The 17,439-nt window shown below is 39.2% G+C and overlaps 1 protein-coding gene across 1 annotated transcript in view; it reads right to left on the bottom strand.

Annotated features, from left to right (window-relative positions):
* hgfb (hepatocyte growth factor b) overlaps positions 1-17,439 on the bottom strand; it is a 41,342-nt gene that overhangs the window by 13,974 nt on the left and 9,929 nt on the right. The window contains exons 6-11 of the mRNA XM_084409682.1: positions 16,372-16,492; positions 10,078-10,196; positions 8,352-8,517; positions 7,345-7,478; positions 4,680-4,773; positions 2,913-3,049 (exon numbers count right to left, since the gene is read on the bottom strand). Coding sequence (XP_084265808.1) covers positions 2,913-3,049; positions 4,680-4,773; positions 7,345-7,478; positions 8,352-8,517; positions 10,078-10,196; positions 16,372-16,492 — 771 coding nt within the window. The remainder of the gene's footprint in view (positions 1-2,912; positions 3,050-4,679; positions 4,774-7,344; positions 7,479-8,351; positions 8,518-10,077; positions 10,197-16,371; positions 16,493-17,439) is intronic.

Here is a 17,439-nt window from a genome sequence, read left to right as displayed (position 1 = left end):
GGCAAAGTACATCGAAGCTATTATCTGTGACTATTTCATTTACAATAACTGCCTTAGGTGTGAGTGATCTAATGTTTAGAAGACCTAGCTTTAGAAATTGTTTTTGTTTACTAATAGCAACATTTTCTGTTTTAATAACAATTAGATTTTTCCTAGATCCTGCAGTAGATATATTATTTGATCTCACTAAACGAGGAATAGACACGGTTTCTATGCAATATTCTACACTAGTATTTATATCAGTTAAATTGGTGCAGCAGAGACTATGATTTGGACTTTTGGTTACTAGTCAAAAGGTATTTAACATTTTGGAGATGTTATCCGACAGAAGATCTGCTCCGAATCTGCTTGGGTGTAAGCCATCGGCACGGAAAAGCCTAGGACGCTCCCAAAACAGATTCCAATTATTTACAAAGAGCAGTTTCTGCTCATTGCACCATGACATTAACCATTCATTTAGCGCAAATAATCTGCTAAACTTTTCATGTCCTAGTCGGTACGTGGGAAGCGGTCCTGACACTATGATCGTTGTTTCAGGCGATGTGCTGCGTACCGTATCGATCAGATTCCTGAAGTCTTTCTTCAGAATCTCTGTCTGGCGCATCCTGATGTCGTTCACTCCCGCGTGGAGGACAACAGTTCCGACGCGCTCGTCACCGTTCAGAATCTCGGGAACGTGAGTAGCGATTTCAGAAACACGAGCACCAGGAAAGCAGTGACTGTGCACCTTACTTTTACCTAACGTTGCGCGTACGTGCCGAATGATGGAATCGCCGATGATCACAGCATCGCGTTCTGTTTCGCGAAGAGGGGAGAAGCGGTTTTGTGTGGATAACTCGAAAACCGGGAGGGTCGGAGAGAGTCTTGGTCTAGACCTGACTCGCGTCTTCCGCTGCGGAACCACCCAGGCTTCGTGGTGGCGTGTTGGAGCCGGAGTGAACGAGACCATGGCTGATCGCGACCTCGGCGCTCGGGACCTATGTTGAGAAACGCACGGAGTAGACGAAGTCGGAGTCAGCGGGTTAGTAACGTTAATCTCTGATTTGTGTGCATCGGCGCGTGATGTTTCAAGAGCTAACCGCCGGTCTATCAGCTCGGCTTGTCTCAATAAAAGGTCGTGGATCTGTTTCTCAACAGCTTCCAGCTCAGACTGCAGTGCGTGCAGCTCAAATGTGTCCTCACCTGCACCAAAAGGTAGACTACTTTCATCTGATATATTCGCCATTTTAACAGATGGACAGTAAGTTAGCAACGAAGCTACCAGTGATGCTATCAATATTAATACTAATTTATGACTGAAGTTTTAGATATAATCCGTCTTTTTAGTGGTACGGGTGTAGAGTAGACGCACGATAGGCGAAAAATGTTTGTAAGTGAGTGTTGAGAAGACGCGTTCAGCCGTGATCCACGGGAGTAACCTATAGGAGTATCCAGCGTTGGATCACTAATAGGCTTGAGACGCGTCTGCTCAACAGTCCGCGTTGTAACTATGAGGGTTGAGCAGTAGTGCTTCTCAGTGAGGTAAAGTAGAAAATGTTTGTTGTAAGTTTAAAGAATAAAATCAAGATTTATAAATCAAATCGATGGAGCTCCAAAGACAACAACGCGTTCAGACGCGACGCATGCGCATTCGAAAAATCATTTATAAAGACATTTATAATGCTACAAAAGATTTCCATTTCAAATAAATACTGTTCCTTCGAACTTTGAACTCATAAAATTAGGCATTGGAAAGTTTGTAAGTACATCAGGAGTTTATTTAAATAACACTTGGACGTCGAGGTCACTTCAGTGATTTGGGAAAAGCCCGTAAAAGTCCTGGCAGAAAGCGATGCATAAGGATGTAGTGTAACGACGCCCAGTTCCAGGAATGCACCAATATTTTGTTGGTAGTACCAGTTTGCAACAATTATTAGTTAACACTAAGTTGTCAATACTTATAACAAAAAAAATAGGATACATTTCTATGGAGTGTTAAATTAACTACTTTAATAATGTTCGACCAAGGGAAAAAAAAGCTTCTGGGGGGGGGGGGGGGGGGGGGGTGTTTGGCTCGAGGTCATGGTGCAAAGGACCCTAGGTTGAAATTAGGTTGAACCATCCCTTTAAGCAACACAACTGTTTGAAACATTGATAATAAGAAGAAATGTTATTTGAGCGCAGCATATTAGAATGATTTCTGAAGGATCATGTGTCAGTAATGATGCTGTAAATTCAGATTTGCCATCACTGTAATTAAATTACATTTTAAAATATAGTAAATTGGAAAACAGTTTAAATGCAGCCTTGGTGGGAATAAAGGTTTCTTCAAAGATCATTAGAACATCTTTTAAACCGTAGATAACAACTACAATCAAATCAGTGAGTGAGTTGTGTGACTGACTGAAATATTTGTGATTTTTGATTTGCAATGGGTCTCAACTAATTGTTCAGACCCATTTTGAACACAAACTAGTTCATTAAAAGGAACCGATTCAAACAAATGGCTTCCCTGTACATTATTATAATCAAGCCACTTATTTGCAACTTTGCAGTGGTTTGCAGTCATAAATAAAAATGGTATTGGGAGTATGTCTGATTAAAAAATATTTTGCTTTTCAAAATTTAGTGAAGTAAAAGTAACCATTTACATTTTGTATTGTTACTTTTGTACATTTTTAAGTTCTGCTCCTACCTCCGGTTATTGTATGACGAGGTAGGCTGTTCAAAATGAATAAAATACAGAAAGCCTAATGCAGCATCACAAAATACTATAGCTTTTGTAGCATTTCGCTTTTTGAGGTCAGTGGTTTACATTAGCCCCCTATTCCTCAGCCTGTGTTCATCTCTTCATGTTTCAAGTAGCACTTTTAGTGAACCCAAAGGTCTCAATCAGTTGGTAATGTCAGCACAGACGTGTGTTGCTCACTCACAGGGTTTGAGAGAGCAGTAGTCCCACGGGATAGATGAGCTGTTGGTATAACACCACGGGCCGTGTTTGTCTTTGTCCGGGTTTCTGCAGAAGTTCCCCGCCTGTTCAGCCATCAGCAAGTCCACTTCTCTTTCGTTACTGAGAATGAAAACAAACCTCATCATTACAACTTTTCAGAACATGTGCAGGTTTAAAAGAAACGTCTACATATAAACATCCAAAACAGGTGCATCATTCAGGCACATACAAAGTCATTTAACACTAATCAAACCGTCTATCTGGTGTTTGTAACAAGACAATACATCTAAAACCACTTAAGAAAATAGTCCAAAGAAACGTCTTCCTCTTAAGTTCATCTTAAGCCCCAGCTGTGTAGAGCTCCTCTCAGGAGGCAAGGTGAATTATTTAGCTTGTGCATTACTCATGACATGTTTCCCTAAGCTCTTCCACATTATCAGTCAGATTCAGGAGGTTTCACAGATGTAAAGATGCTACGATTCTCCAAAAGTTCACCAGAATCCAAAGGTGCTACAATGAAGAGCACAAATATGCATAACACCAATGATCTTCTTGCTGTGTTACTCTAGGGTTCATACAATGTAAACAATCTATGCAGTGACCTTTGCAACCGGGCCGTGGCGGCTCACAGGCTGCGGGCCAAATAAAGGAGTCGATTGGCTTTGATGTGTTCATGGTGAGGGGTTAAGGTGAGGAAAGGGGTCAGAGGGTGGCTCTAAAGAATCTCGTTCCAGCTGGGTTGGCCTGCCTGTAATTTTTGGGGAATTGAGTCACCCCAACTGGTCCACGTTTACTATCAATTAGAGATCTTCAGAATGGGGGTCCTCCACTAAAACGTGTTTTTCTTCCTCGGAAAACTGTGAGGGTCTTATTTTTTCAACGAAGACAAACAAAACCTGACAATCCCTGCGCTTTGCATCAATGAGCTGGTGGGGGTTCTGGAAAGGCCGACCTTTGACCTGGAACTTGTTCATAAAACAGGGAAGTTATTTAACGCCACACATCTCAGGGTGAGTGTGGATGGCAGAAACAACACAGGCCTGTTGTGGAAGCGATTGTTCAACTCCTCTGAGACTTACACACACACACACTCACTGAAAACTGTGCCAATTCACATTAAGCACAGGCAAAACCATAACTGCATTAGAGGAAACAGACCACACCTGGCAGGAACATAAACCATAGCTATTTAACACTCCAGTATGGCTGTAACTAAAACTGTGCATGCATATTTGATAGCTCCATATGCTTGTCTGTTTAAATATAAAAAAAAACATGAGATATTTCATTTATTCACTCTCACCAATTTAACGACAACTTGCTGCGGTTGACCCTTGAACCTAATGACAAAATGGAGTTGACCTTGCAAAGCAGCACAAAGGCATCATGGGATTGTCCTTGAGATCCTGCATCGCAAGTTGTGGATCTAGTTTGGTTTCCATGGAAACTGAGTGAATGTCCATGACTGAAACTATGCGCTGTACCACTTTAAATTATGGTTCTGCTTAATACTGGACTATATAAAATTCATAGAGAAAATTGTGTGTGCTCATATCAAAAGACTATAAACAATCAATTTCTTCTGTCTAAATCTGAGTCTGTTACTTATTCAGTTTAAAGTTGAAGGGATTTTTTTTTAAACAAAAAAATTCTAATACTTTCTCACAGATTATTATGCAGAGACAACTTTAAATATACATTTCAGCTTTAAATTTATTTTGCAGTCTAGACATGTATGGCCAGCTTTTACCTTTCACTGTGGTCTTTCCATGGAGCGCAGGGGATGCCTGAACGAGTTTTTGCCCGTTTGCCATTGTACGTGTCACCAATGTCCGTATAACACTCTGAAATAACAAAAATAAGAAAAATCAAGAGATGCAGAGATAAAAAAAAATAGAGAGTGCAGTTATTGTAGGCAACACAATCTTTTACATTTTCTAAAGAAAATGTGAGTGGTGCTTGCAATCAAAACGCTTATCATTTTCAAGCAAAAAAACGCTACATTAAATTGCTCAAAAAAGTAATATTTATGTTGTTAAAAGCAGGCGATGCTGATATGGCAATAAACTTAAATACTACTTCTACTCAGAAAAGTAATGGCCCATTTTTGCTCAACCGGCAAAGTGTTTACTATTATTTATCTACTTATAATATTTATTAAAAAATTAAACTAGCTTTTATTTCTATGTCTTCCTTTTTCATTTGAGTTTAAACATTAGTAATTTTATGTGCCTCTGTGATTTTGTTTTAATTTTTAATTTTGTTTCTATTTAGCTTAAATACATTTTTACTTCAGTTTTAGTTTAAGTAGGCTAATTTTAGTACATCAACCTAATTGGCATGGAAACACTCTACTTTTCGTTTAAAAGGCTTTTCAAGTTTAAGTTCTTAGTATAAAACTTCAATTACAGAAAACATTTAAAAAAATATATTTCTAGTTAACACCGCCAGCCACACACAACACACAACACACAACACTGCCAGCCGCACAGTTTTGAAGAATGGTTTATGTCTGTAGCACAAACATTGTGGGATGAGTAACAAGGTAGAATGTATTCATTTGTTTGTTTTATGCCACGGGAGCAGCTAAGGCTATTTTCATGGCAGGAACATTGAGAAATCAGTCAAAAAATAGATAACCAATTAATAAACATATTTAGAAAGAGATAAAGGATAGACAAACAGTATAAACAATTTACACAGAGAAAAGTACCTCTAGATATATGCACAATATGCAAAAAGTGATGTTGTAATTATCCCAATGAGAGTTCTGCCTTTAATCAAACACTGTTAACCTAAAATTATGATCAAACTCTGCAAGCCAAAGTGCTTAAAGAAACACAGCAGGTTTGTGGAAACACATTGCTTATGGAAACACAGCAGGGCTCCCAGCGCACCACAAAAGTCGAGCTCATCCCAACGGCCTCGACTGGAACGGCAGCTAAATCGATCTTAACATCAGCGCTTGTGCGAGTCCTTCTATGAAGCATCTCCTGGGCCCTGACAGTCACACGAAGCTGTCAGCAGTGATTAATGCTTGACTCATGCTGTCTCATTCCCACACTGCAGCTCCTGCTCCCTGCACATGTTTCAGACAACCCCCATTAGTGGCCGTGGAGATCGGACTACAGGGACCACTGCGTACCGATGCCGAGACAGCCAAGAAAGAGCAAATGAAAGAGAAAGAAGGGGAGGGAGAAAGAGCTACGGCATTCTTGATCATCATGAAACGAAATTATATAGATATTATGTCTTGCTGGGGAGGATTAATAAGAACAAAGGCAAGGACGTTTTTTGAGGGTCGGTTTGATATGCAAAGAAGGCATGACTTCAAAAGTTATTGCCTTCTTTTTTTTTACCCAGCCAGCGAAACAAAGTTGGAAGTATGCCAGCCATAACATCATGGAAAACAAGATCAAGCCGGTAGATTATAAACATGTTTCTTAAAAAAGCAAATAAGTGTAATAGGTTTTATGGTCACTGTCTGTAAACTCACCAGGCGTACTGGAATTTTCACTCTTGCATAACTCACAGTCACCAGTACAGAAATACACAAAACCAGGGTCAGACATGTCACGGTACTTCAGAAGCAATTCAAGGGTTAAATGTCTCTGGTCAAGGACATGGTGACAGTGACCGACTTGAGATACTCTCTACCAATAAGCTATACAACTGACACAGTGCTTTACAAGATGATCTACATTTTCACTGAATCCACTGCATCAAATGCATTTAAAAGTATCAATATGCCTTAAATTTCAATAAAAATGTATATTTCCCCATGGATTTTCTGGTAATAATGGATTTATGCTGATATTTTACATAGAATTATATGTATATCAGTGTCCCTGACCCTGTCCCTGTCAATGAGCTCAGATTAGTCTAAGAATTCATGTACAATAATGTGATCCACTGCATGACAAATATGGTTGAAAAGAACATGTTACTCTCTTGAACATTAGCTACCCAATAAGGTAATGCCCTTCCACGGTAGCTTCACTGAAGAAAAACAGTAGCCCTGTGTATTTCACAGACAGTGTATGTCCAATGCCATAAACCCGATTGTGTGTGTCAAGCAGACACTGATGACTTTTCTGTAAGAGTTTATAGAGTACATCTTTGTTTTGTACTTTGTGTTACCCAGTACAGACTGGGTAACATAACATGTTACTTTTTCAAAAGTATATATAATTTGACTGTTCTTTAAGAACATACACTGTAACGTATTTGAGTGGATATGAAGTTAATAAATCAAGGGAGGTGAAACGGTTTAAACATTTGGCACATCTCAAAGCACACACTTTATCAGTATGCAATGCATGAGAACCGAAAAACATTGCAATGATTCTACCATTCAACAGGAACGTCAAACTTTCTTATAAATATCAGACAAATATATAGTGAATGACTCTTACCTTCAGGTTCAGAGGTTGGAACTCCACAGCGAGGGATGTTTGTGCAGAATGCCACAGGTACACTGGGGTCAGTCGTGAAGCACCATGGGAGATGACGGCCGTCAGGATTCCTACAGTAGTTCTCCCGGAGATCCCTGCCGTGCCGACAAGTACTTTTAATCATACACGTATACACACACATCACACATGTTACTGTTACAGAGCATATGTTGAACAGACTGCGATTGAGCTTAAAAACTACAGATTTTGAAGAATTATCTGCATTTCTTGAAAATATAAACCAGTATGATGACAGATAAGAATGTGGAAGAGGAAACATTCAGGTTTTCCTAGTGATGACAGAACCTGGCAGAAAGCCCTGCTGATAAAAACCAGCATACCTGGTGAACATATTTATTTTTGGGGATGTACAATACATCAGAACTGGTTACATACAGTGCATATACATATAATTCAGGTTGATAATAGATATTTCTTAGTTGATATTGGCTATTTAACTTTGCATGTATCTTAAAATGAATATAAAATGAATACAAAGATATATAAAATGAATATAAAAATAAAATAAATTATATTCATATTTTTTCATAATATACATTGCAATGTTGTGATGCCCAAATGTACTTGTAGAAATTTTAAACTATTCATTTTATTGTATTATTATTATTATTTATTTAGACAAAATGGCATATATAGTATATATTTTGTTTAGAGCTTTTACTGGTATTCAGTCAGTAATTAAAAATTATATACTATATATCGTCTTTTTCGGTATCAAGCAGAAGTCCAATATCGTTGCATCCCTATGTTTCTTGGATGCCTTGCCCGAAAAGGGATTCTTGTATACTGAAGTAGATTTTCCAGCAAGACTTCAGCCTACCACCTTATAAAAAAGGCCATCAAAGTTTGGCTGTGCATGAATATAAACCAGCATGGAAGTCCAGCCAACACATATTTGAACAATATATAAATACAAAAGGAATAAAGTTTTAGGAGCATTTTCTTACTTGCAACGATAATTCTGTGGAGTATAAAAGTGTCGATGGGGAAACTGGGCGTCCCATCTCTGACAGGTCAATCCCTCAGGGGTGATGCCAACCGTTCCACGATAACCCTCTCCGCGTCCACGAAAACAACTTGTTGTGTTGTCAACGTCACCGCTGTTGTCTGAATCTGAGTAAACGGTGAAAAACAGAAACAGAAAGACAAAGGAAGTGAGAGAATGAGGCATAATATCACTCCTTAGGCATGATGAACACTGAATCATTGATTCACCATTAACTGTTAAGACAGCGCTACTTCAGGGAGGAATAACAACAGCTTTGTCCAGCTTAATGGAGAGAGATGCTTCCTGAATGAGTCAAAGCAGTCACTAAGTCTGTGACGAATGCTAAAACAGTAGCCTACAGAGCTTTTTTTAGGGTAAAACGTAAGCGTTTCATGAATGATATATTGTTTTTGTCCATGCATCTCATTGCAATATATTATGCTCATTAGAGACAGAGTTATTATGTTTACCTCCAATAACCTGATAGTGCTTCAGTCTGCTAATGAGGCTATAGCAGTAAGGGGAAATGGGCCACGTCCTGCTAATAAAAAGTCAAACTCTCAAATGCGTTCAATACACTGTCAGAGTTTTGAAGAGTTATACAGTGGATCCCAGCGTATGTGATGTTAATCTATTCATTCAATGATAGGTTCGCATTTTTTATTGCGCTAAAGAATGCTTACTCAGGCAGTGGTGTGTAATGTCATGAAGACAAATGCAAAGGTCAAGCAATTGGAAACAATGAGGTGCTCTGTGCCTTAAAGTCTTGCTGTGTTTACTGAAAAGGAGCATGGTATTTTTAAAAGCATGTTTAGCTTTATAGAGGATCAAATATTCTTGTTAACGGTGACGCTCTTTCTGCAAGAGGATGAAATCCACTTCTTGTAAAAGCAGATGCGTCTATCATGATTTCCACAGGTAGGAAGTGAGATACATGGTTTAACTCTGTTTAGTTGCTTATTGAGATGCTGAGGTGTTTGAAAAGAAGCTGTGTTTTGCCAAATAGAAAAAAGCATGGTGAAAAGTATCTCCCAGGATGATGATCTTTGAGAATCTGTCACAGGATTATGATGGAGGGGTTGCCAAACTGCTCTGAAAAACAAAAGCGACCCCCGTGGTTCGGTCTATAAGGGTAAAATGCCGTCGGACGCCTGAGTTTTTGTCTCGCTTCCCACTTGAACCAACTTGAGTTGCATTGCTAATGAAAATAAACGGAGGCAGTGCGATGAGGAGGAGGGGGGGTGTCATTATAATAATAGGTTTTTGGATGCTTGTGAGCTCGTGTGTTTGAGCGCGCTGGGGGTTTGAAACCCACACGCGTGTTTTGTCTTTAGTGTGGAAGGTTTACATAGCACTTGAAACTCAAGCACATTACTCTCATGCAGATAAGGGAACACTCTACTGCGCTGATGAGGAAAAATAAACACGGAGGCACGGTCCTGAAAAGACAGGGCAAGAGCTGAGGAAAGAGAAAGAGAGAAGAGAGTTTTATTGGTGGACCCTCCTCTCTCTCTTCTCCCGGTTACAAACAACATTCCTGTGAGGGTCCCAAACGAGAGGGGAGCCTGGGCTACAGGAAGAGGAAGTTGTAAATTTGGCAAACTCTGCCTCTTTTCATTCTTTTTTTTTTTCTCTGGCTTCTTTTTTGTTCTCCTCTGTCTCTTCATCTTACACATAGGACTCACCGCACTGTTTGATGTTACAGTACTCCCATGGAGTGCTCGGATCGGTGGTGAAACACCAGGGTCTCTGGCGCCCGTTTGGGTTCCTGCAGTAGTTGTCCTTTAGACCTTTATCGGGGTACCTGTCATAAGAAGGGCAAAACGAGCACACTTAACACGCCACATATCAACCATCCCAGTTCTACAGCAACTTTGATTTACAGCCAGGATAAAATTCTAATAACCTCCAGAAAATACATAACATGCTCTTTGCTTCTGGTACAGCAGTTCTTAAGCCAAGCACAGAAGACAGAAGCCTGTTGCCCTGCACACACTTAAAGACGCAGAAGTCACAATTTTAAATTTTCCAGTGTCGGACGATATTTTTTTATAAAAATAAATTAATATTTTTATTCAGCAAATACACATTAAACTGTAAAAAAAAAAAAAAAAAGTGACAGTAAAGGAATTTATAATGATACAGAAGATTTATATTTTAATTAAATGCTGTTCTTTTGAACTTTCTATTTATCAAAGAAACATGAAAAAAATTATCACTTTTTTTTTATTACTATATTAAATATTAAGCAGCTCATCTGGTTTCAAGTGTGATAAGAAATGTTTCTTGAGCACCAAATCAGCATATTTGAATGATTTCTGAAAGATCACGTGAAACTGAAAATTCAGCTTTGCCTTCACAGGAATAAATTACATTTTGAAATACATTAAAGTCCCTGTAAAGGCAATTCTAAAAAAAAATTCTAAACACATTATAAATGTTAGAAATGTATTGATAAAACATATTACAAAGACTGTGAACTGTGAAGTACTGAATTGTGGAGTTAGACCGTTAAACAGTTTTTCACCATTGCTGTGTTCCGGATTTTTTGGGCGGGGCTAAAATGGGGGCTCGATGACGCACTGGAGCCCCTGAGCTCCTGGACACGCCCCTACTTGATGACGCATCGGAGCCCCTGACGCTGCCCCTCCCCTAACAATATAGCACATTCATTCACATCAGTTTGCCGATCGCGAGTTACTGTCAGTACTATTAGTTACTACAGCCTACAGTTTGCTAGCTAGCTATGCCTTCGTCACGGAAATGTGTACTACCTGGATGCGATCACGTACAAAACAGATCGGTGTCCTTATTTAAATTTCCGAAAAACGATCACATCAAGAAGAGGTGGATTCATTTTGTGAAGAGCCACCTTGATGGAGAGCTTAGGATCACCGCCAAAATCCGCCTCTGTAGTGATCATTTTACACAGGATAGTTTTATAAACTTTCGTCGGAGACAACTGGGATTCACTGATAATCCACTGTTACTGGTGAATGGGGCCGAACCGATTATCTCCCGCCTCGGCCTTCATCCTCCCGTCGCGCCAACAACTGGTGCCATCGTCGGCTGGCTTTCGTCAGCTTACCCGCGAGTGGGCGTGGTTTCAGCGCAGCCAGCGGACACGCCCCCAGCGTTTGAGAGCAGAGACTACTGCTCATTTTTGCAAGATTTTGATAGCTTATTTTATATACTTGCCGGCTTTTTTTATCATTCAAATTTGGCTGGGTGGCTAATAACACCTTTTTCTGTGGTGTGACAAACTCAGAAAACATACTTAATTTTGACTTTACAGGGACTTTAAATAGAAAAATGCCTTGGTGAGTATAAGAGACTTTCAAAAAACGTAAAAAAAATCTTACTGACCACAAACTTTAAATGGTAGTGTAAATCGTCCGACACCCAAAATGTAATTGTTATAGGGGTGTGACGAGATCTCGTGCCACGAGATCTCGCAAGACTAAAATGTGACGAGATTTCTCTTTGAGTGAAAAGCCTGAGGGTGAAATTAGCATAGAATATGCCACCGCTACATTCACATTATGCCTCCACTGTTGTTTTGCTGTTTTTATAAAAATAAAAACCATTATAAACTATTGTTTATACGTCTGCTCTACTCATCCAGCATGAGCTGCAGAGTGCACAGTCGCACACACACAGTGCAGCACGAATCACAGTTCACTGATTGCGTCACAATGGAGGATGATTCGTAGCGCATCAGAGCCTAAACGTATGATAAATGCCTTATCTTGTAGATTGCGCGCTCCCCATTCACAGAGTAAGTGCGATCGCAAATTTGAAAGTGAAAGTAAAACACGAGCTCCCTAATGCACGCAAATTCATTTTTGTTATTTATACTGTTTTTATTTCTATGTTCAATTTGTGAAAAGGAGCTCAATTAGGAGGTCACACACAGCCTCAATCAGAAGTTCTGGAAGCTCATAATTAATGTAAACTTCTGAAGAGACTCATGTGAAATCATATAGGAGAAAATCAAATAATTTGAGTTTGTGGCAAAACCTTTTACAGTGCTTGTATATTGTAGTCTTTCAATGCATTTGATAATTCAAACTCATAAAGTAGAACTGAATTGCATTCATTACAAGATTATTAGTTAAAACATTTGAAAATGCACCTGCAGACTATTTTTCCAGTCATGAGGATTTCTGTAAAATATTGTGCAATAATCTCCTCATCTCGTTCTCGTGAACACAATCTTGTGTCTTGTCTCGTCTTGTGAGATAAGTGTCTTGTCACACCCCTAGTAATTGTGAATGCCATTTCCAATCTTTTTTTCTAATATATATATTTTTTTAATAACTTAAAGGCCATGTTGCAGGTTAACCACCACTGTTGATCAATGGGTACATTAATCACTCAAGATATGTATACCATTTTTAAAATGTCTCAAAAATGGTCTTAAAGACCAGTTTTTTACGTTTTTTGGTATGAACGTTTTTTTTTTACGCAATTCGGTGATGACGTCACGTTGGGGAGAAGTGGAGGAAAGGTAGCCTCAGCCAATACAGTTTGTATTAGAACTGTGGCGACTGACTGGGAAAAATGAGTGAAAAATCAACGTTTTCTTTATATCTAGTGGCAGTGATCATGACATTAGTTCAGATAAGTACCGGTAAACTTTTTTTACCTCTTCCTCCGGTGAAAATGTTGCAAACACAGCCGCCGCGTGTCTGTCGCTGTTTGGCAGGTGCTTGTGTGGGTGCCGGCGGTGCCGTCCCATGGAGACTGCGTTGGAAAGCTTGTTGTCGGTACACGATCCGTTCCACCTGCACGATCCGTTTCACGCATGCGCGTAATTACGTACGTTAAATAACAAACGGGTTCTTATGGACGTATTTTGTTATTCTGTGCAGTGATGAAGACAGAAATATTATGTCGGTGCCTGTAACAGTTTTATACACTGCTGTCACGTTATTTGAGCTGTTTCTGGATGAAGGCAGACTGCTGACAGTGAGTCATGTTTACAGAGTTCAGGGAAAACTTCCTAATGTCAAGTTTAAAATGAATACGCGCTTAAGGTGCGTTACAAAAACACACGCGCACTTCAGTTAGTGCGATTCAAGTGTTTACATGGTTAAAAACGGCGTACGCCACCTGTTTTAATACGATTATAGTTATGAATCTAACTTATATCTTATCTAGAACATCTATCTTATAGTTACTTATGAACCAGCTTAAACAGTTATATAGGTGACTAGAGATGTGTTGTATAATCTGCGCTATCTGAATACTCTCGTCTACTACTCGTCTCTCTAGTCGCTCTCAAGGCGGGCTTTGGAATATTCTCTCCCCAACGTGACGTAATGGAATGCATTGTGGCGAAAAGGAGAATCGTTGCAAACCGATGTAAGATAGCCTACTTTTTCGTATTATATTGCGTTTTGTGATACCCAACAACATAAAATACAATGGATAACAGTTTAAATGTTTATTACCAACAAGTAAACTGCACAAATTCGCTGAAAAAAAAAAAACCTGCAACATGGCCTTTAAGTGAATAAGTCAATAAGTGAATATATGGCTGATTTATAGTGTTATATTTACACTAAAGTTGGCTATAATGTGAAACTTTATGTTGCAGACTGGTCATGTAGTCTGCCTTGTGGAGTTCAATGAGTTTTTATAACTGTTTGTACTTCTAGAACAAACAAAAAAAGGCTCAATACATCATAGACAATTTGCCTCTTTGGTAGGTTCACACAAAGCAGTCATTTGATGTAGTGATTTATATCAAACGGGGGCATGGCCCAGTTCCCATGAGGTCAAGTGGGAAAACAATTTATTGATTTATCAAATATTTTTAAAAGTTCCTCACAAATGCCATTCCGGATTAGGATAACGTCAAGAGCATTTTCCATGCATGCAATCTGAGATATAAAAAAAGAAAAAAAAATTTTGTGTGTTTAGAGACTCTGAAGGGAGGGTATTCAAACAAACCAAAGGGACATTTATTTCAAGATTAATATTGTTGTTTCCCAGAACTAGTAAAGATGTAACTAGGGCACTGGGAAGGTCATACAAAACAAAAATGCCATTTATTGGCTGAAAAGTGCATACTATACAGCAGGTAGCAATGTGGTCAACTGTTCCCTGTTAGTTCCTATGCTAAACAAAATAGATGTGTAATTGAGAAAAGATGTGCAGGGAACTTATTTTTATCCAAATATGAGCATGGTCCAAATAAATTATGAAACCATAAAGAATAATGTTTTCCAAAACAAAGTGTAATTTTTCATGACTGCTGTTAGCCATCACTTTAATATGCCTGCTCACATTGTGATTTCAGACAGATTAAAGCATAGCTGAGTTGTTTTCCACAGTACCTTTCAATAGCATGAGGCAAATTGATCCACTTATGACACCAAATTTCTTTAGCATAACATTATCAACTGATGTCTGATTCATTTGAAAAATTATCTGAAAAATTATCTGACCATCAAATAAAGTTTTACAAAATCCTGAACAACTCACCACCACAATGCTAAAGTGTTCTGGGGTGTGTTTCCCGAACAGCGACGTAATTCGCTGCTTCACTACCATAGTACGATGCATCGTTGAAGAAATTAATCAACTAGCTGGTGGAGTTATAACTTCTTTTAATGAATCTTTTTGAGATCGAATTAACGCTAGATGTTTTGCTATAAATTACAGACGTGACATCTAAGGACTATTTCTCATTTTTCTCAGTTATTTTGCTTTATTTCCAGACTCAATCATAGGCTCGTTCTTACATAGTAGAGCACGTTCGTACATGCGCACTCTTCAAAAACGGTGCTTTAAATCTCTTGACAAACTAAAAGTCGTAAATGACATTTGTATGTATTCTAAATAAAAGACACAGGTTGTACTGAATGTCAGCTTGCTTATTTTGCTCAAGATACGGATTTATTAAGTCCACATGTCATGCAAACTAGAAACTATGTGTAACGGTCATCAGCTGGAGTGCCCTTGAGAGCCACCTGAGGGCACTCTACATCAGACTATCATTATTCACTCACTACTACAATTCCCATAATTCACTGACCGGACTCATCATTCCTGATTATCACATTCACCTGTGTCTCATTATATTGTTTAGTTCACCCCATATAAGCCTGGTTCACCTCATCATTCCCTGCGAAGTCTTGTACGTTATTCCACTGCATTTCATGAGTTCACACTTACAAATGATCAGAGAATAAATAGTTATGCGTATTTGGCGTGCTGTCCGGGGGGAGGGCTCCGAGCTCGGAAATTGGGCCCGAACCCAGAGTACTCCCCCCGTATCTCTTGGTTAGGAAGATAACCAGGTAAGTTTGAGGAGATGGGGTGGTGGAGGGATGCTGAAAACTGTCGAGGATAATGGGTGAGTCGACTGTGAGTATTTATAGGCCTTTAATCATGCTGATTGAGTGGACCTGTTGATTACTGATTGCTGACAGCTGGTTGGAATGACTTGATTGTTTGATCATTAGAACGTGTTCCTCCCGAACTTTGTTAATAAAACATCATTTCTGAGCATTTCCTTTGTTGTCGTTGTTATTCCTGGTTCTTGATCTCTGCCCGTGTCCTGGTTTTCCTGTTTCTGCCTCACCCTCTGGATTTGTCTGTTTGTTTGATTGCCTGCCTGTGTATGACCTTTGCCTGGATTTTGATTACGATTCTGTTTAACCCTTTAAATAAAACTGCATTTGGATCTTCTACCCTCGTGTCTCGGAGCAGTACATAACAGAATGCTTCTAACCACACTTTGCGATGCTGTTTGCGAATGTTCGTTAGAATGATGGTTTCGGTAAACACGTAATTGCCCACGTTTTTGCAACAAACTGCATGATTTGAGGTATCACCATAATACACAAAGGGCGAACAAAGGGGATATTTGCCAAATTGGCAAAGCTTCTCATATTGACTGAAAATCATGACCTGAAGACAGTCTGATGGATGTCGTCCCTTACCGTTTGCACTAGTGGGTCTCATACCTTTTAGGGTGGAAAAGGTGTTTATGTGGTTCCTCAAGGTCCCAGCGCTGGCACTCCCGGCCACTCTCCGTGTGGTCCATGGGTCCACGGTAAATTTCTCCATTACATGTCATGCATTCCACTATGGATAAGGAGCATTCCTCATTAGAATGTTAACCAAGACGAAGCCCAAAAGACCCCAGCTGAGCGACATTAGCATGCTTGTAGAGGATAACTCAACAGGGTTCAACCCTTGTTGTCATGTTGAACGGTAAGAAGAACAAAGAACCGTGGAAGATCTATGGTAGTAAATTTGTGCACATGTTAACTATGCATAGGCTAATCACTAACAATTAACGACGGCATGGATTCTTATATTTATCAAGAAGACAAGCAATTACGGAGACACATGTGACCCTTAGAATGTCTAAAAAATAAATCATATGATGCTTCAATTTACTAGGCAGACATACCACCCATTAGGCCTTGCATTTATCCCCAGGGGTACGTTGCAGCTTCTAACAGATTTCATACGATCAAAGGTTAAAGCAACATGTAATTATTACAGTACTTAGTAAAAAGCTTAGTCACTGTAGGACCAAAACCAAATATCACAGCAGATGTAGGTCACCTCAACTAGAGTCATCTCTCTAAGTCCTGTTATTACTTGTACAGTACACACAGTATAAGGAGCAGATTGCTGTAGTAGAAACAGATGTTAATGTCAGCCACTCTCATGAAAGCATGATTTTCCTTCTTTGCGTGTGTCTGTGTGTTTTTGGTTACGGGAAACTAATTTATTAACAAACCCTCCCGGACATATTTCACCATGCAACTATTAGAATAGACAAGAGGCTCTCTTTGTTAGCCTGGTCACTATCTCTGCAGAAAACCCCTCTTTATGCATGCAACTCGATGTGATCTCCTATTAACGAAAATCCCCAGTCACTCTAACAATCGAGCTCTTTCATTCTTCTACAAATGATCAAGCTTTAAATCCAATAAATTAGCAATTCACGTGAAAAAGGTGTTTTTAAAAGGCTGAAAATCAATTAAACATCCTCTAAGACTTTTGAAGTCTTCTGATTC

The sequence above is a fragment of the Rutilus rutilus genome (genome assembly GCF_951802725.1).
Source record: "Rutilus rutilus genome assembly, chromosome: 5".
Classification (NCBI taxonomy): domain Eukaryota; kingdom Metazoa; phylum Chordata; class Actinopteri; order Cypriniformes; family Leuciscidae; genus Rutilus; species Rutilus rutilus.
This window is presented reverse-complemented; position numbering and strand designations above follow the sequence as displayed.